Raw genomic sequence first — 19,580 nt, forward strand, 5'->3', positions numbered from 1 at the left:
AACAAAAATTCTTTTGAATGCATTTGAAACACAAACAACTGCTTTAAACACAACACATATTGAAAAAAAAAAATCTTTTCAAATCCAATTCTCACTGGCATGTTGTGATTTTCTCCGGGACAGATATGAATCTTCACATCTATCACCTGTACATTCTTCCTCATGTTCTGAATAGTGTCTTTTAACAATGACAAACCTGAACTGATGGTGACTGCTGAATCATTAATAACACCATTAGCAGCAGTCTCATTTCTGAAGACTGGGACCGTTTTAAATAGCTCTTGCCGTATTTTGAAAAAGAGCCGAGTGTTTAGGAAAGTTGGATTTTTTTTTTTTCACCCTGCTTGGAAGGACTTTATTTCATTTTATTTCATCCTAATTACATCCCACTTCAAAGCAGTGATGTACTGTTATTATCAGTGTTCATGTGTTTGTCCGTCCGTCCGTCTGTTAGTCAGTCCAACAAATATTTTCACAACCGTTGCAGATAGAAAGATGAAACAAAAAACACATTACTCAGGCAGCAAAGGGGATGAAAATGAGATGATGATCTTGACCTTGAGAAAAACTAGGTTTCATGAACAGGATAAGTTGGAAAGATGAGAAGAAGGGCAGTGTGATTAAGACCATAGATCAGAGTTAGTGCTTTGACCTATGCAAGTAGGTCAGGGTAAAATTTTGAATTCAGGGGTGTCACGGGATGTTGCAGTCTGTGACTGCCTTGGCTGTAGTTATAAAACTGTTACAAGAAGCATTGACATTTTTTTTAATAACTGAGATGCTGCTTTTGTCACACTGCACCTCCTGCTGGTCCCCCACATTCCCCCCACACCTTTGCCCTCTTAAATGTGCCACACAGAGTGCTAGTGCCACTTTCTAAGCCAGAAAAGATAAGGGGGTTGAACATCAGCACAAACACACCTAAACACAAATGCACAGCTGTGTATCGGTCCAAATTTGCACACACAAATGCATCAAATGCAAACATACAGAGGCGAGACACACAAGTGCTCTCCTGATAATCATTCCTAGAGCTTGGTGGCGAGGGGCAAAGTGCTGTTATCACATGCCAGCAGCAATATTCAGCGCTTAAAAACCCTCCAGACCAAGCTGCAAACACCATTAGCTCGTACAGCCAGGAGATACCATGCGCACTTTCCGCAGCTGTGCCAAGCACTTCATGACTGCTGTCATCCTATAGGGAGATAATGAGTCCTTCTTTAGATACTGCTGTAACCAGTCCAGGGTGCATTATTCTAGGAGAGCACAAAGACTTCAGCCTTCCTGCGCTGTTGTTCCTTTGTGGATTTGCAGATTCCTTCAGAGTTTGATCTAACTCAGATGATTTATGAGTGTTTCTCTTTTGTTTGGTGCATCTTCAAAGGGAAGACGCCAGCGTTTCAGCACTAATCTGTGGTGGCCCTGATTGGCTTGTGGAAAACTATTTCTGTTCAGATGTAGGTGAACAGTAATAGTTCACCTACACGATCACCATTCTGATCATGATGCAGAGGATAGATACAGTTTACCCCCCTTCACCGAGAGGGATTTATCTACAAGAGTTGAAGCTGTAATTCTCCATAGTGTATGTTCAATAATTCATACAGAGACACTTACTCAAGCTTATAGTGAGAGATTGGTAATTGTCTTGCCACTGCAGTGTGCTTTCATCCTCCTCCTCTATGTTTTGCATTATGTGTGCTTTAAAATCCATATCTTGGTGTGTTGTTGTGCTCTTAAAGTTTGTGTACATGAATCATCTATGTAATGCTTTTCCATTGAGTATGATTCACTTTGATTACTTTGTAATGGTGGTTGAGTAAATGAGCTATACTGTTAACTTGAATTTGAATTTGATCTTGTTGTTTTCCTTTTGTCCTGCAGTACCCTTTTATATATGATAGAGTTGATTTTGGGGGTTCTAAAACACTTCTAAGCAAATGTAGAAATATGCTACGGTCGTGTTAATGGGCATCTTGTACAGTTGAGTAGCTCTTGTTGATACCTGGACCTTTGTACATCATGTCTGGGACATAAGGGACACATAAGGGACACAGTCCTTGTGTAGGTGTAGGTGTACTCTCCCATTGTTCTACTGTGTATTCCCAGCATTGGGGTCAAGAATTTGACACAGGAGTCTTAATGTGTTACAATAATATCAAGTAAATACTTCCCCTTACAGGTAAAAACAGTTGTTTTAAACTAATTTAATGACCAAATTTTGGTCTAATGCAGTGTGCTGTAGCTCCGATGATGCATATTTTCAGATGACAGACTATTAACACATTTATTGGGTGAGAAAAGTCAAGCTAGCTTCTATGTGTGGCTGTGCAGGATTAAGCATACTGATTCTTTAAGCTAAATACCATTGTCTGAATGAGAACATGGTCACAGTGCTAACATGTTGAAATTTAGCATTTATATTGTCCTTTAGTATGTATACTAAAAATTGCTCATTAGTGCTGCAAACAACAGTTGAAGCTGATTTCAATAACCCTTATGTTATGGGAGAAATTAAAATTTTAACCTGGTGGTGGCACCTAATGTTAAAATTTAGATGTACCTAGAAGGAAAGTCTACTGAAGATAACAACAATCCATCCAATAGCTGCTGAGAAATATGAGTCTGTGTTAAAATGACATTTTCGTTCCTAAAACCTTGTATGACTAAAAAAGGAGAGCAGATAGTATCTCAGGCATACACAGCACATATCTTCATGTCGAGTTGGAACTTCGCTTACAGACGAGCAATGTGAGAATGATCAGTAAAGAAAGGAGGAAAGAAAGATGAGGGAAAGGTTTGTCCAGAGGTATTCTGGGATGGTGTTGTGTGCCTTACATCCTGCTGAAAATAATGTATGCCGGGATGAGGGGGGAATGTGCTGCAGCTTTGTGTGGATGGGAGAGAACAGGAAAGGCGTCCTTTAAATTCAGAGCATGTGAAGGCCATGAGTTGAACCCTCAGTGTTCACATAATCAGCTTTGTCATGCTGGAGCATTGTGTATGCTCGCTGTGTATGTGCATTGGAGTGTGCGCGCGCGCGTGTGTGTGTGTTGGCGTGTGGGCGTGTGGGTGTGTGTTTGCTCACTTACCACACTTTTATATCCAATGGGGCAACCTCAGCAGCCACAGTACAGCATATGGCTGACTGCTGATAATACAAATTCAGGATGTTTTTAATGTGGATTGATTTCTAGTGGGACTCCTTCACCAGAGCTGCTGGCATCAATACAGAACCCGACCCGACTGTTAACACACAACAACAACCTGTTCAACGTCCTGACCAAACATTTGATTCATTTGATTTCTTTTCGATCCTTTGGATTTCTGCATATTTATGTGTGTGTGTTTATGTGTGTGTTTGTGTGTCCATGTCCTTGAGTGACTGGATGACCACTTGAGTACTGTATGTGCTCTCCCCCCCCCCCCCCCCGCGTAGTGAGTGGTGAGCTGTGTCATGCTGGGCCTAATTTTAGGCTGCTGACGTGTGATGTGTTTGAGGCCCTCATGGCGTTGGAAGTGTGATGTTTATCTGTGCCTCTGGGGAGCAGTTGTGACAGCCTTTTTCAGTTGGTCAAAGCATCTGACTGAAGTCTTTCACAGCTAAATAAATCACGACAACATTCAGAGATGGCACCATGCAAGCGTGTGTTCCAGTGAAAAAGTCATTGTCTTGAAGGCTACAAGACGTTGTTCTGTTTGAGCGGTGGTGTGGACGTGGCTCTGGAGGCCTTTTCGGTCTCTTTTCCATCAGATGCCTTACATGGCGACGATTGCATTTACATGAATTTATGTTGTCGAGTGATTTGAGACCAAAAAAGTGCTTCTTTTTTATTTTCCTCACTAACGGGTTGGCCGGTTCAGATGAATATTCAGCATTTTACATTTGGGTGTTCCATTTATCCAGCAAGGAGGGGGCTTGGGTTTTAGTGTCATAGTATGACTTCAACAGGGTTTCACAAAACTTTCTACAAACAACTACAAAGTACAGAAATGGCACTTTTTACTGTTGTGTGATATTTGCCTTCTTTGTGATTACCGTTTCCATGGTTACAGGTTAAGCTAATTCTGTTGAGAGTATTTGTCTCAGATGAAGGTCATATCTTTCTTATGATTTCATAATGATTTTTTTCTTCTAATTTTAGATCTATTTTTTAAACAACACTGTTAGTAAAATTTTAATATTTCATATATTTATAAATAAATAAAGTATTATATATATATATGTATATATATATATATATATATATATATATATATATATATATATATATATATACTGTATACATAAATATACACCATTACACCATTTGTGGTTTTTGAACGCTCCCAGTGGTAGAATCAGGCAACATGGTAATAAGATAAATAACTCAAAGCGACATATTTTTTTCTGTCTGCAAACATTTTAAAATTGATGAAAATTTCACACGCTAACCTTAATTTGAATTTAAAGCTGATCAGTGGAAAAAAGATCAGGTGTGGTGTTCAGCACAAAGATTTTTACCTACTGTTCTCAACAGAGCAGTCCTCAACTCTATGGAGGACTTTGGGATCTTTAAGGTATTTTTCTGTTTTAATGGACTGTGATTTTACACTTTTGCTTCTCTGTCACTGCCTTTGTTGAGTTCATGTATGATTGTGGCTGACAGCTGTAGAACTTTATTAAGTGATCCATTGTATATAAAGTCTTTACAGCTTGTCTTGCTGCTCCTGAATGGATTCAATATATATGAAAATGTCCCTATATTATATGTTTTTCTCTTCTGATGAATTTGTTGTTATTTGTACACAGTTTGATGTAATTTTTTAACCTGTGCCACACTTTATCTCTGGCCTCCTCACAGATTGAAGACATTGTTAGTCGAATACAAGATGAGAAAGCAGGAGGAGTAGCCATCCGGACTGTCAAAAGCTTCCTTTCCAAGATTCCCAGTGTGGTTTCAGGTGTGTTTGTGTGTTCTTGTGTGTATTGCCATTTGTGTTACATGGCTGCATGTGTTTTTCTTCTTTGATAAGGAATTGTTTGATGTAGAGATAATTATTTATGTGTATTTTCGTCCCACACGGCAGAAAAAACATAATCAGCAAAGCAAGTATGACCTTTTGGGCTCATTTAAATAGCTGTTACTGATGATGATGGTGTTCCGTCAGCCTGTGGTTTGGTGTTGCCTACAACACACTGCTGGAAATCTCCTTTTCCTACCTTTTTTTTCTGTCCGTTCCTTCTGTGTTTGTATTTGTCACTGCTTCATGTATTTGTGGATGAAATGAGTCACCAGCGTTGGATTGCTCAGGCTGACCCAGAGGGGTGTTTTTCATAATCACCCTTCACATGGTATCGGCGGGCCCATGGGCTCCCAGCAGCATAGATCGGCTACACAATATGCTTTCCAGGAGCAGAGAATACAAACGCACCCCAGACCTGTTAACATTTTTATATTTAGATGTTGACTCAGCTTTGACAGCTTTGACCTGCAGCTTTGAACAAAGATGATTCATTAAGACCTCAAAGCTTGTTTGTGTCTGTGGATTGCAGCTTTTGTCATAAACTACTGCAGATGTGGATCCTCCCTAACAATGTCCTTTTCTTACCACCAGGCACAGACATTGTGCAGTGGCTGTTGAAAAACCTCTCCATTGAGGATCCAGGTATTTCTACTGAGCAATCTATCTGCACATAAGCACAAAATAACTCAATTGAAGAAGAGCGAAATCGCTGCCACCTCCTGTCTGTGTGTCTTTTCTAATGTCAACAGCTGAAGCTATTCACCTCGGAAGTCTCATCGCTGCTCATGGCTACGTCTTCCCCATCTCTGACCACGTCCTGACTCTCAAAGATGATGGAACGCTTTATCGATTTCAGGTGCGGAATCTCCATGAGAGCATTGTTACATGTGTTCAAAGCCCTGTGAATATAGAATGGTAAGCTGACGGTAGTTTATCAGAGGGATATGTTTGTAGTGTGATGATAATGAGAACAATCCTTGCTAAGCCTATTACTCATCCCACCAAGGTCGATACTAACTATCCCTGCTGGATGCTGCAGGAGAGCAGGATGTGGGCCGTGGAACAGGGCCCCTGGGCCACCAGTGCGGCTTGTCAGCGCTGTTTTTTGGGGGGTTTTTTTTACTGATCCAGCATGAAGTTTTTACAGTTCCTTATGATGGCCACAGCTTACGTTATGACTTAGCAGTGAGCATTAGATCTTAATTTGGTCAGCCAATCAGGCTCCCCAATGGGAAGCAGTGAGGCGGTTGCAAGCTGGCTTCACTCCTTTCACTGTCACCAGCCTGTCCCCGTTCACCCCCATAATCTACCTCTGGATGCATTTATCTTCACCTCTATTGCTCAAGATTAAAAGCCATTCTTGTGCCTATGTAGGGAGGGCAGCATGTGTCACAATTGCTCATTCAGCAGAGGCTAAAAATATTCCCTCTGATGTTGTTGTGATGCAACAAGCCCACGTCATCAGAATATCTATGAAGAGTCCACGGCGCATTTGAAATGTGTTGGCCACTCTCCATAGCTGTGAGATAAGGATTAGCGACGGCGGGATATATTTTTTACTGGTCTATAAATACATTCTTGTAGAAGACAACAACCATCTCAAGTCTGCAGATTTGCATCAACAGCAGTGAAGTCCAACAGGCTCAACGTAATCCAGAGTAGATGAGAGCTAAAATGCTAAATGAGAGCATGCTAACCCTTTTGTTCTGTACACTCAAACAAGCCAGGCTTTAGCATGGAGCATAATCACCGTTATGAGTAATAGTGGAAATGAAATATGTGGTTAAGTACCACCAACTTCTAATTCTGCCCCCTCATTAAGAATGCATGATAGATGTGAGTGATCCATTATTAATGGACTTTGGAATGAACTTTGAATGTGTAATATCATTTGCAATGGGCAATTAAATATGTATAAGGAGAATATAGTTACTACTGCTGTCCAGATTGTCTTGAACAGGACATGACCATCAGGGATCATCATCAATCACACATGTCAAATGTAACATGGGTGGTGGGAAAAATGAGATTCCAAACTTTTTTTTTTGGTTCATCTTGTGAAGAATGTAATTGTGCTTATATTTGAGCAAATAAACAAGATCTGTCTCTTCTTATTTGCCTCTATCTTCCCCATAGTCTCCATATTTCTGGCCCTCAAATTGTTGGGAGCCTGAGAACACAGATTATGGTGAGTCTGTCATATTCGCCAATAAGATAGTACTAACGCCTTGGATTGTGTCTTCCCCTTTAGAACTAAAACATAACTCAAACTATAGAATCTGATGTTGATGCTCATTGATCTATTGGGCCGGTCTCTGTAATGGATCTGGTCCTGAGGAACCTCATTACAGAGAATCCTGTGGGGCAAAATTATCCTAACAAAATAAAAGGAGTTAGTGATACGAGCACATGTCCAGCTCGCTGCATGACATTTACTCAAGGCTTCTTTCCTTTCTTGTTTTGTTTAGTCAGAGGATAACACGTCATCTTCCTGCTCCTTTCGTTAGTGTGGATTCACACAGCTGACACCTCAGCGGAGGAAATAACAATAGAAATAATGTGATCAATGGAAGATATGCTTGTTTTATTCTGGAGCTGACAGCCAGACAACCCATCTGATGAACTATTTTGCCCTCCTCATGTCTCGCTCCGTCTCTCTTTCTCCCTCTAGCCATTTACCTGTGCAAGCGCACCATGCAGAATAAGGCCAGGCTAGAGCTCGCTGACTATGAAGCTGTGAGTATGCATTCTTTTCTTTTTTTTTTAATGATTGCCAGGAAGCTCTCGGTCCAGTGACATCATTATGCATCGGCCGTAATAACATGAAAATCTGAATTTCCTGTTTTCAGTCACTTTGGTGACATCAAAAGAGGTGAAACAATGTCCTCTGGGGCCATTAAACGCCAAAATCCATTATTCCCAGCAAAAAGCCATTATTAAATTACAGACTTTAATACAAGTCATTTTTCTTTTCCAGGAGCATTTAGTACAACAGCATCCAATCATTTACTGGCCACAGCATGTATGCAAGTAACAACCTCTAAAGGGGCATCACTTTACTGCTGATTTTCTGTTATACAATTGCAATGCACCACAGTTTAATATTCTAAATGGCTCCGCTACTGTTGTCCAGTACTTCCTTTCTCTCCTATTCAGGTCACTTTATGCCTTCAGGCCTCATTGCTCGCAATGCTAACATCCCTGCTAGTCTGTCGTCAGAACGTTTTCTCTCTTTGTAATGAGGTCATGTGCTGCATCATTGACAGATGTCCGTTTGGATGGTGTTATTGCAAATTAATTGTCGAGCAGCTTTCTTATGTGTTCATTATAGAGCTTTAGGAGCTTTTCTAATTTTGTAACAAAAAAGAAAAAGAAAAAGCAAATTATCTTACAGAAGCCGAGTAATGCTGATTGTGTTAAACATTCATGACCAGTCTTCTCATTTACCTCTTGCACACATAATAATAATAACAATCATAGTGAGCATTATTGGGACATCAAACCCTGTGTAGCAGCACCTCAGTAATCTTTCCAGGTACATGTTTATGTGAGGTTGTCTCATTTCAGCAACAGTGATATAAAGTTCTGACACAATGTCACTGTGAATAGAAAATATAATCATCTTAATGCCTTAAATCAAATAACCCCCTCCTCTAAAGTCCTACCTGATTGGTTACCATAGGAGAACCTCGCCCGGCTGCAGAGAGCCTTTGCCAGAAAATGGGAGTTCATCTTCATGCAAGCTGAGGCTCAAGTCAAGTGAGTATGTGTGTGCACTTGTGTCAAACACATCACCTCCCGACATTTGGGTTGCATACAGTACAGTAGGGGAGCTGTGGCTTCGCTCATGTTGATAAAATTACGTTTACTTTTGGTCTCCTGCATGATTTGAGTGTTAATTTCCAAAGGAAGAGGAAATGCTTCATTGTGCATTGTGAAGTCGGCGGGAGGCCAACACTGGTCTCATTATCTACGTCCTGTTTTCATGCTTTGCTTTACTGCAGGCTTACATGCATTAACCACAGAGTGTATTCCCCTACGGAGTGAAAAAACACACCATTCTCCATCACTTTTTTCTCATAGTGAGACTCCCATCTGGTGGTTTACATCTGTAAATACAGTGTGGCTGATTCATGCCATTGTTGTTTGACTGGTGTTTGCAAGTGGGGGGGCGATAGAGAGACAATAAGTCTTGTAAAGGGGTTGGCAACCTAAGAAAGGGCAGATCAATGAATGCCAGTGCAGAAATCTGTGTGTACGTCCAGCCATTGATTGGAGACCCACACGTGTGTTTGTGAATGTCATTTGTGGTGTTGGTTTGATTTGATATTCCAGCGGCGTGTGTTCATCCCATGTGTGATCTGTTTGTTCTGTTGACAGGATTGACAGGAAGAAGGACAAGGCAGAGAGGAAGATCCTGGACAGCCAGGAGAGGGCATTCTGGGATGTCCATCGGCCCGTGGTGAGTTAGCGACTAAGAGACAAGTTGGAGTAGGAGGCTGAGATGATGTAACAGTGGAAAAAGTCAATAAAAAGACAGAAAGAAAAAGGAGGGTTGTAAATCATTTTAAGCCTGAAAGCATCAGATTCAGCTCCACAATCTTCACCTGAGCGACCTGCTTCGCTGTCAGCTGCCCAATCAGATTCGGTCTCTAAACATGGCATCGCTGAGTAGAGGCAGAATTGCATTGTGAGAGGAAGATAAGCTCTGTCTCTCTATGACTGCACATCCTGGAGAAATAGTGTTATCTGAACCAAAACCAACTCTGCTGCTGCCGCCTCCCACAGCCAGGCTGTGTCAACACCACGGAGATGGACATCCGCAAGTGCCGACGAGAGAAGAACCCACACAGGGTCAAAAAGGTGAGGCCAGAGTTTTCATTCTGTCATAAACTTATTTACGTTTTTAATCAATATGTAAGTAAAATCATGAAAATGATCTATTATATATGTAGTTTAAGTGAAAAACATTTGTGTAAAATATGGAATTTTATAATAGCTAATAATTTTACATTATATATTTAGGTTTGGTTTTGGTCATTTTTTTTATTAGATTGTGTATGTGTAGTCCACAAACTATGATTTAATTTAGTCATAAAATTATTCAATGTTAAAAATTATTTAATGTTTATATAATTATCTATCTATTATCTAAAAGTAAATGGTTTTTTTATGAAAACCTCTATAAAATTGTATTGTCTGAATATATAGCAATGAATTCTTTTTACAATTTATCTGGTGTATGATTTATTTACTAAATAATGAATGCATGATAAATCGTAGTTATTGGTAATTTATTTTACAAATCACAGCTACGTATCTAAAGGTAAGGAGTGATCACCTCCTCTTTAGGATGATATAACCCAGAATTCCACCTGAAGCCACAACTTTGATATCTCCCATTGCCACACCAATTACTTGACATTTATCAAAGTTCAGTATGGTTTTGTCGTCCTATATCGAAGTCCAGTGACATCAAAAAAAATATCATTTGAACACGTCTGTCCTTCTTCTCTTCCAGTCAGTCTACGGGGTTCCAGATGATGGTCAGAGCCAGCCGAGCCCCATCCACGTCAGCTCCCAGCCGACCAGGAAACCCACCAAAGAGGACGTGCAGAAGGAGGTAACTCATGGTGTGACAATCTTCTTCACAGGTCATTACCACCAGTCTGCCTCACCCATCCATCATGACGACAGTTGGGGACGCAGATTGATGAACTATTTCCTTATTTTACTTCTTCATTACTCTCTTTCCCTCGCCATCAGATTAGCTTCTTGAACATCCAGCTGGACAGACACTGTATGAAGGTTTCCAAAGTGGCGGACAGTTTGATGAGTTACACAGAGCAGTTCATGGAATATGACGCCTTTGTGTCAGCCATAGAGCCCTCCAACCCCTGGACCAGCGATGACACCTCCTTCTGGGACTTGGAGGCAAGGTGAGTGTCCATCAGAGGTTCTGATCTTCTGACCTCTCTCTTGTAATCTACTTTATTTTATTCTATTTTAATCTCTTTCACTGGGAACAGTCGTGAGCCCAGCCAGCAGCGTGTGAAGAAATGGGGCTTCTCTCTGGAGGAGGCACTAAAAGATCCAGCGGGACGGGACCAATTCCTCAAGTTCCTAGAGTCGGAGTTCAGCTCAGAGAATCTGCGGTAAGCCTCCTTTTGTTCCTGGTGTACCTTTAGTGAATCTGCTATAATCAGGGTTTTTTTTAACAATAGATCTGTTTGTTGAATGTGAAACTTGTGACTGAGTGTGACAAATCCACTGGAGATTACCTCCTGACACCTCCTGTTCACCTCCTCTATGATGCATTTAAGCATCTTTTAGTTCATTGTTTTGCCCACTTCCAAACAGACCTACTCTCAGTGAAAGGGTTTTAAAACACATCGTTGAAATCAGCCCAAACTTGATTATCAGCTAAAGAGCCTTCAGAGGCTGGAGAGCAAACAGGTTTCTGTCCTGTGCACAAGATGAGGTCATTTCTTTACTTTCTTCTTCATTATTTTCACTTACAAAATGTGTGACAATAAAATACAAAAACATTGAGAAAGATGCCTGTGGAAATATGTTTTGAAAGATATTTTTTGAAAATAGAAATGTTTAATACAGGTAGTCCTCAGCATACGCATTCAACTTACGAACAGTCGGAGATATGAACAAACGTGTGTCGTCATGTTCGACTATTGTCACAACCCCCGCCGAGCAGCACCGCTGTGTGAACGCAGCTGTTGTTGGATGCTCTTAAAACACTGGTCGAGAGTTCCTCTTAGTGTTTTATTCTCCTCAATTTTGCTCCTATTCTCCTCCTATTTTTCCATGTATTTTTTTAAACCGATGTATAATCGAGAGCAACTTAACTCAAAATGACCTGTACCTGTATTTTATTTTATTATGTGTTGTTTTTATGTCCTGCTATTATTTCTGATAAGTTTTAGGGGAAAGTACTTCCAAATTAGACTAGCAATGGCATTTAAATGACCTTCAATGGTGATTATAGATTGAAATTGAATAAATAACAATTTACAATTAATTCAACTTACGAAAAAACCTCTCAGAACCAATTGTCTACATACAGTATGTTGAGGACTACCTTTAAATGATTTTTTTCCTTAGTTATTTTTACTGTATCGCTGCTCTGATATGAATAAGATGTTTCCCAAACTTAAAACATAGTTTCTTACGTGCATCCGCAAACTGTCCTTGACTCACATCTGACTTCTATCCTCTGTCTGATCTCTGTTTGACCACTCAGTGCCTGATTTACTTGGTTTGATTCAAAACTTCAATGCCAATATTAATTCCATAATGCTTTATAAACCTGTTAAAGTGACAATCCCTCTGGGGCGGTGGCTCATGCTTTGTTCATCTCATATATTCTGGAACTTGTTACTGATCAGTTACGATGCTGCTGCAGGTTCTGGTTGGCGGTACAGGATCTGAAGCGGCGGCCTCTACAGGACGTGGCCACCAGGGCGCAGGAGATCTGGCAGGAGTTTCTAGCAGAGGGAGCGCCGAGTTCCATCAACCTGGACTCTCATAGCTACGAACGAACGAGCCAGAACCTCAAAGACCCTGGACGATACAGCTACGAGGACGCTCAGGTTGGTCCACAAGTAAACACCTGACACACTCTGTGGCATTACACACAGGTACAGTCAGCGCTTCTCTGGGTCTACGTAGAAAAAACATCAACCTTAAACCTTATTATAACACAATTTTTTATGGAACATGATCTTTGTTTCGGGCAGATGCGTCCATTCACATAGTTCATGTTTACACACAGAAACCCTTCCACCTCACTCACATTACACAAGCAACCAAAAGGAGAATGGTGGAGTGTGTTTGTTCCAGGATCTAATGAGGCGGCTCGTCCCATCAATAGGTTGTTTCGGTCAGATCACCATGGTTTCCTTTGCTCATAGAGGCTATGCGGCGAGTGAAATGGAATGTCTCTCACAGGCTGAACATTACTCAACTCAATCCTTCATGCCAGCACGTTCAGTGTGCATCACACACACACACACACACACACACACACACACACACACACACACACACACACACACACACACACACACACACACACGTGTGTGTGTTTTCCTTCCCTACTCTTCCTCACACTAATCAGCTCTCTTCTCTGTTGCAGGAGCACATATTCAAGCTAATGAAAAGTGACAGCTATGCACGCTTTTTACGCTCCAATATTTACCAAGACCTCCTATTAGCCAGGAAGAAGGTGAGTCGCAATCACTGACCCCTCCATCGCCTCTTCATGAAAGTTTGTCCTGCGTTTTTCATATTTTCGTGTTTTGCTTGGATTCTTTTATGATTTAAAAGCCATTCCAAGTCCAGTTCTGTTGTATTCTGATGTAAGACAATATTTTATTGACACAAACACAACCACAAAGGCTCACGTCTAACTTTGCTGGGGTTTTTTTTTTATACAATCCTAAATGCATTGCTGTCAGTACTCTTGTAAAGTTGTTCCTCACTGGAACACTTCCACTTCAAGTTTTTGTTCCACATTAGAGGCAAATCTTGTGCTTTTCACTTACTCTAACTTTACTGCCACCAACATTAGCAGTATTTACACATGAATACACTAATATACCAGTAAATCATACAATAACACATGTTCTTCTGAATCATGGATACTTTTAGTTGCTGTTGAAGTCTTTATGTTCTTTTATATTGACAGAATTTGATACGTAAAAGGTTTTTATAGACTATGATATTACTACTCACATGAAGATCTGAGAGCTTCACCCACCACCAGTTGAGAATGACTTTATCAATCAATGAATCAATGAATCAATGAATCAATCAACCTTTATTTAAATAGCACTTAATCACATGAGGGGTTGCATGGCGGTGGTGCAGTGGTTAGCACTGTCACCTCACAACATGGCGGGTCCGGGTACGAGTCCCGCTCTTTGCAGAGTTTGCATGCTCTCCCCGTGTCTGCGTGGGTTCTCTCCGGGTTCTCCGGCTTCCTCCCACCTCCAAAAGCATGCGCTTCAGGCTGATTGGTCGGTCCCAAATTGCCCGTAGGAGTGACTGTGTGTGCGTGGTTGTCTGTCTTTGTATGTGGCTCCGCAGTGCACTGGCGTCGTGCCCGGAGTGTCCCCCGCCTCACGCCCTATGCCAGCTGGGATAGGCTCCAGCTCCCCGTGATCCGCTACGGTGGATACAGCAGCAGTACATGAAAATGAATGAATGAATGAATCACATCAGCAGACCTAGAATAATTTATTTAACTCTAAATGAGTCTTATTAGTTGTCTGTAGATTAGGTGAATCATTTTAATTCATTTTTGGGGGGTTTTAATTATTTTTTAACACTGCCTGTCAATCATTGATTTAAACCAGCCATTGGTTAGCTAGCAGATCCACGAAAGAACATAATGAGGAATGAAATCAATGAAAGATAAATGTGCAGGCAACTAAAAAAGCAGACCCGACATCATGACGACATAAATCAAAGTCATACAAAGAGGAACTATAATCACACTCTACATAGAAAAGGCAGATAAAACAGAAACAGATGTGAAAGAAAGGAACAGCAGGTAGATCAGTTTTTATGTAGCAGTGATGATTTCTTAACTTTATGCTTTTTTTTTTACCATCTGAAAGTTACATGTTTAGCTTTAAAGGGTTGTCAGATCCAAACAAGCAGTCATGTAGTTGTTAAAACTGTGATACGGAGCATTATAGCGACTCACAGCTTCCTGTGTTCATGCTGGCCTTTCTGCCCTTTCCCGTTTGGACTCTGCTCCTCCTGCTGGCCTGTCATTGACACCCCCCGCTCCGTCTCCTTCAAATGCAACTCCCACATTATCTTCTGCCCTCATTTTTGCAATGCCTGGCCGCCCCACTTTTCCACCCCCTCACTGACCGCATCACCCCCCCCCCCGAACCCCGTCAACACCCTTACCTGACCCAAACACTCACCCTGCTTCCCCCCCTCCCAAAACAGCAGCCAGCAGACACTGAACAGGGCCGCCGCACCTCCTTGGAGAAGTTCACCCGCAGTGTGGTAAGTCATTGGAGCTGGGGCTGTTCATATCACAAACCACACTGGCTGGCTCACTTATCAGTGGCTTTTGCAAGTATGACCATAATACACTCCATAATGGATCTTTGTGTCTACGTATTTGTGAAAGGATAACATCATAGTCACATAAATGGTTGCAAACACACATTTTAGACAAAACTCACTTTGTTTATGCGATTAAAAAGTTATGGTCTCAGATAAAGTGACGTGTTTTTCTTGTAATTGACCTTCCAGGGGAAATCATTGACGGGGAAGCGTCTGACCGGCCTGATGCAATCGTCCTGACACAACCTGCGCTGGAGAAACACAAGCAGACCCTGTTGGGGGGTGATTGCCACACACTTTCCAGGGCTGGGGGCACAGACAGCGCAGCTGGGCCGGACGGGGCTACTGTGGAGGTTCTCAGACGTAACTACGTGGACTGCTGTCGTTCTGACGAAGCACCGGGTGTGCTGGGGTAGAACATCCTGGACTGAACCGCTGAGAAAATGACAATGGACTTCAGCCAACGCAACATAAGACGTGGAGAGTACAGTAGAAGCACATTGAGACGACAGCTGTCATCTTACATCAGTCTGCAAACAGGTTGTCAGGCTCTTTTCATACTGGATATTATTAATATCCAATAAACCTGTTTATATTTGGTATTTCAACAATAATATTCAGCTATCCTGAAACAGCTAGGGCCAAACACCATGTGAAATCAACACTGACAGGAATATAACGTTTTGCATATATATATATATATATACTCACAAGACAGCCAGGAAAAAGCAAAGCCTAGTATTTATTTTTCTTTTTTTGTCGTTGTTTTTTTTAAATGTCTATAACTTTTTTTTTATGCCCTTGAAAATGACACATGTTCCCTGTAAAGCACACTGCATGACAGTTCAACCGTGATTATAATTTTGTCAGTGATCAGCAATGCAAAGCAATTTCCCCCCACAAGTTCTATTTAAGGATGTCTATAAAATTGATTTTTTTAAATTATAGTTTTTGGTGCTTCATTACATTCCAATATTTGGCATAAGGGCTTAATGTAGCATTCACCCCACACGTCGCTGTTCGTCATCCGAACGAATGTCTTTGTTGAGGATTAATGTTTTGTGTCTGCAGCAGTTCTTTGTAATGAACCAGTAAATCAAACTTTATTTCTACGGCCATTTGGATTAAATTAAAAGAGCTTCACAGGCATTCGACGTACGTAGAGTGTAATGCCCATAAATGATATGAGGCGTTAAAATGAGAATAAAGTACCGCACAAAATAAATATATCATAGTAAAAGAGTTAATAAAAGATTATATAATAAGAGTAAATAATACACCATATAAATCAAGACCAAAATAATTTCCCTGCAGGGAAGATTAAAGTATAATTCTTCTTCTTCAAAAAAAAAAAATCTTCTTATTCTAAGAATCAATCTTCATCTTCTGCTTCTTCTTCGGCTTATTCTCCTGATTATTATTCTTTTTCTTCTCCTTCCAGACCGTTAGATTTATGTTTTTCTTTTTTTTTTTTTTAAATATTTCCAGCTCCTTTCAGATCCTCTGATTTTGGGTTGTTGTTTTTTTGGGGAGGTTTTTTTTTTTTTTGCAGAGGTTTCATGACTGAAAGTAACATCATTAAACATTTTTGTTCTGCCTTGAATAATAGTGAAGAAGAAGTCCTGGAGAATCTGAGACGAGGTCTTCCTTCCTTGTTCAAGCAAAAGCTTTTCTGATCAGAAACCTGGTGCGAGGCCATGCAGTGCCTTAAGCTAAGAACAAAAATTTAAAAAAAAAAAAAGAGAGAGAAGTACCCAGACTGTAAAACAAATGTACAGTAGTGTGTTGTCTCCTTCTTTCCATGTCCTTTTTTTAAATTTAATTATGGATTGTTATTTTATTCTTCAGAGAGGAGAATCTTTAAAAAGGTCTGTCCTGCTACTGTCCTTATAAAGGGGAGCATTATAGAAGGAAATAATTCAGATTCATTTAATCCAGTGGACAGACTACTTCACTGCTTTCACAACTTCTCAGGCTTTCAAGATCCAAGGGGTTCAACCTGCTCGTTTGTTTCAAGTCTGTGTGTAAGCCTCACCACAAACGATGGTCATGGGAATCAGTGACAGTACTTCAGCCACACACTCACCTATGATGCAGCATCTTTGTGCTTTCTGGGCTTCTATGAGTGTCGTTCTTAGTTTTCAGTGCCATGGGTCCATCTAGTGGAGGATACCACAGGACCAAGCATCAGTGTCACAAGATTGTACTTATGGTTGTTCACGTCACCTCGGGAGGCATTGTGATGTCAAAACAAGTTGTCCTCTGGTCACGGACACATTTCAAGGCCTGTATATGGAATTATCTATGTTTTATTGTTTGTTTGTTCGTTTTTTATTGCATGAATATTTGTTTGATTTCTAAAAATGATGAAATCCAATTTGTTAAAAAAAACAACAACTATATACTGTGATTCTCCATTTAATAACTGTCATGTGATTTGATGACTATGGGGGAAATGGTCCATGTTATTCGACCATAATGGAGTATAAAGTCCACACAGGTGGGAGTTTAGCCCTGAAACTCATCAGTGAATGGACATGACAACAGTATGTGACCCAACCTGTGCAACCTCTTTGCTCCTCTGTGTCTTCACACATTTCCAGAGTGCTTGGACTGATGACATGTTAGTGTCAGAGCTCCCCCTAGAGGTCAGTAGCTGCTGCAGCTACAGAGCATCCTGCTGAATGACTCACTCACCTGTAATCTCCTACGCCAAGGAGGGTTTTGCTGCCATTTTTGGTCTGCTAGCAGGATTATGCAAACAGATATGAACAGAGATGTTGGATTCAACAAGCCAATGGATGTTGACTGCAATCTGAATCAAAACTGCCTTGGCGGAGGGTTGCACTGTCTGAGTGCTGTCTAGTTTCTATTAGAGTTATTGCAATGCACTGTACAGGTCTTATCAATAATGACCAATATTAGCATAAACCAGTAACCTCTAACCAGTAAAGTAGACAGATGCTTAACTTGAGTCAATGCACCAATTGTTATTCCCAGCACAAACAAAATGACACTATACACACAGTGATGTAAATTGGCTACATTTCATTACTCAGAAGAACATAATTAAGATATGGGCACATATTACTATGCATGTAACATATTCGGGGCATTTTGTGGTTTTAGTGGAACTACTGGCACCCCAAATACTAATGCACCTGTTATCTATCTATGGTACCAAATAATAAAAGCTCTGGACCCGTCTGCTCTGCTGTTGGTGTTTGCTGGTCTGTGTCCTGGAACAAAAGAAGTTCAACAAGTGTCAGACAACTTTCAGCAGCAAACTGGCTGCAGGCTCTTCCATACATGCAAATGTAAAACACAAAACACTTTATTCTAAAATAACTAAGACAAACCTATCATTTCTGTCCTTGATATCACATATTATCTTTATTGTCCCCTTACATATGGCGACTGGATCAAGCTTTTGCTGGCCATCTGGCTATAAACATATTTTGTCAGGACGTAACTGAAAACTCTTTCAATATTCTAAAATAATTCTCACACAACATACAACATATGCTGCCTTTTGAAATTTATAGTTTAATTTAGCATTTTTTTCATTTCCATGAATTCAACTGTGTATACTGGTTTTATCAGATTGTACATTTACACTTGGAGTGGGGGAAAATGAATCTTTTACTGATTAAAAATCTCACTTCATTGACACGTGGAAAGTGTTAGATCCCAAGAGAGTGTGCTTTATCTCCTGCATTCATCTAGTAAACTCACACATGTCACCATCCATACAGTCATCCATGCAGCTGTAATTGTGCCTTGAAATAACAAACTACATGATGGGGAACACGTATTGAAGGCAACAACCCAGAAGTCGTTGAACGCAGCTTGACTTTCCCGTCCTCAATTCAGCGCCTGCATCAAATCGTATAGCCATAAAAATTATACCCATAAAGACACTGACTCCATCTGGTTTATCTGCAATTCTCTCTCTCTCTGTTTCTCTCTTTCTCTTACCCTGTCTTTATCTTCATTTTATTTATTTCCCACCCAACCGGTCAAGGCGGATGGCTGCCCAAAAGATCCTGGGTCCGGCCCGGAGTTTCTCCCTCAATGAGGGAGCTTTTCCCCACCACTGTCGCTTATGCTTGCTCTGGAGGGATCAGTTGGGCTTGTCTGTCTGTTAAAGCGCTTTGAAATGTCTGTTGCCATGATTAAGCGCTTTATAAATAAAACTTGATTGACATGGAATTTGATTATCACAATGCTGATATTGATTTCTAATTGACTGATGTCCTGGAGTTTGTTACAGCAGCTGCAGATGTACACAAGCACACTGTAAGGCTGCTCTTGTATTCCCTCTCTTATTATAGTGTGATATCATGTCAATATTTTCTCATGAGCACTAAAGCTGAGCCTGGTGGGAATGCCATTATTTTTTGCAGCAGATAGGCCAACTGAACAGATGAAAAGTTTTGGCCTTGTGGTGGAAAGAGATTAATTAAACA

General features: G+C 40.7%; 1 protein-coding gene across 3 annotated transcripts in view; it reads left to right on the top strand.

Annotated features, from left to right (window-relative positions):
• Positions 1–19,411, top strand: part of LOC137611032 (regulator of G-protein signaling 6-like) — a 41,619-nt gene extending 22,208 nt beyond the window's left edge. Inside the window, exons 5-19 of one of the 3 annotated variants that reach the window (XM_068338998.1) lie at positions 4,845–4,944; positions 5,599–5,649; positions 5,757–5,863; positions 7,144–7,195; positions 7,679–7,743; positions 8,690–8,766; positions 9,388–9,469; positions 9,796–9,870; positions 10,529–10,630; positions 10,774–10,946; positions 11,037–11,162; positions 12,428–12,614; positions 13,160–13,249; positions 14,989–15,048; positions 15,301–19,411. In XM_068338998.1, the coding sequence (XP_068195099.1) occupies positions 4,845–4,944; positions 5,599–5,649; positions 5,757–5,863; positions 7,144–7,195; positions 7,679–7,743; positions 8,690–8,766; positions 9,388–9,469; positions 9,796–9,870; positions 10,529–10,630; positions 10,774–10,946; positions 11,037–11,162; positions 12,428–12,614; positions 13,160–13,249; positions 14,989–15,048; positions 15,301–15,351 (1,398 nt within the window). In that variant the 3' untranslated portion in view covers positions 15,352–19,411. The remainder of the gene's footprint in view (positions 1–4,844; positions 4,945–5,598; positions 5,650–5,756; positions 5,864–7,143; positions 7,196–7,678; positions 7,744–8,689; positions 8,767–9,387; positions 9,470–9,795; positions 9,871–10,528; positions 10,631–10,773; positions 10,947–11,036; positions 11,163–12,427; positions 12,615–13,159; positions 13,250–14,988; positions 15,049–15,300) is intronic. The other 2 variants (XM_068338999.1, XM_068339000.1) reach the window with 2 other exon arrangements.
• The last annotated feature ends 169 nt before the right edge of the window (positions 19,412–19,580 follow it).

This window comes from Antennarius striatus, chromosome 17, assembly GCF_040054535.1.
Source record: "Antennarius striatus isolate MH-2024 chromosome 17, ASM4005453v1, whole genome shotgun sequence".
In the NCBI taxonomy this organism is placed as follows: domain Eukaryota; kingdom Metazoa; phylum Chordata; class Actinopteri; order Lophiiformes; family Antennariidae; genus Antennarius; species Antennarius striatus.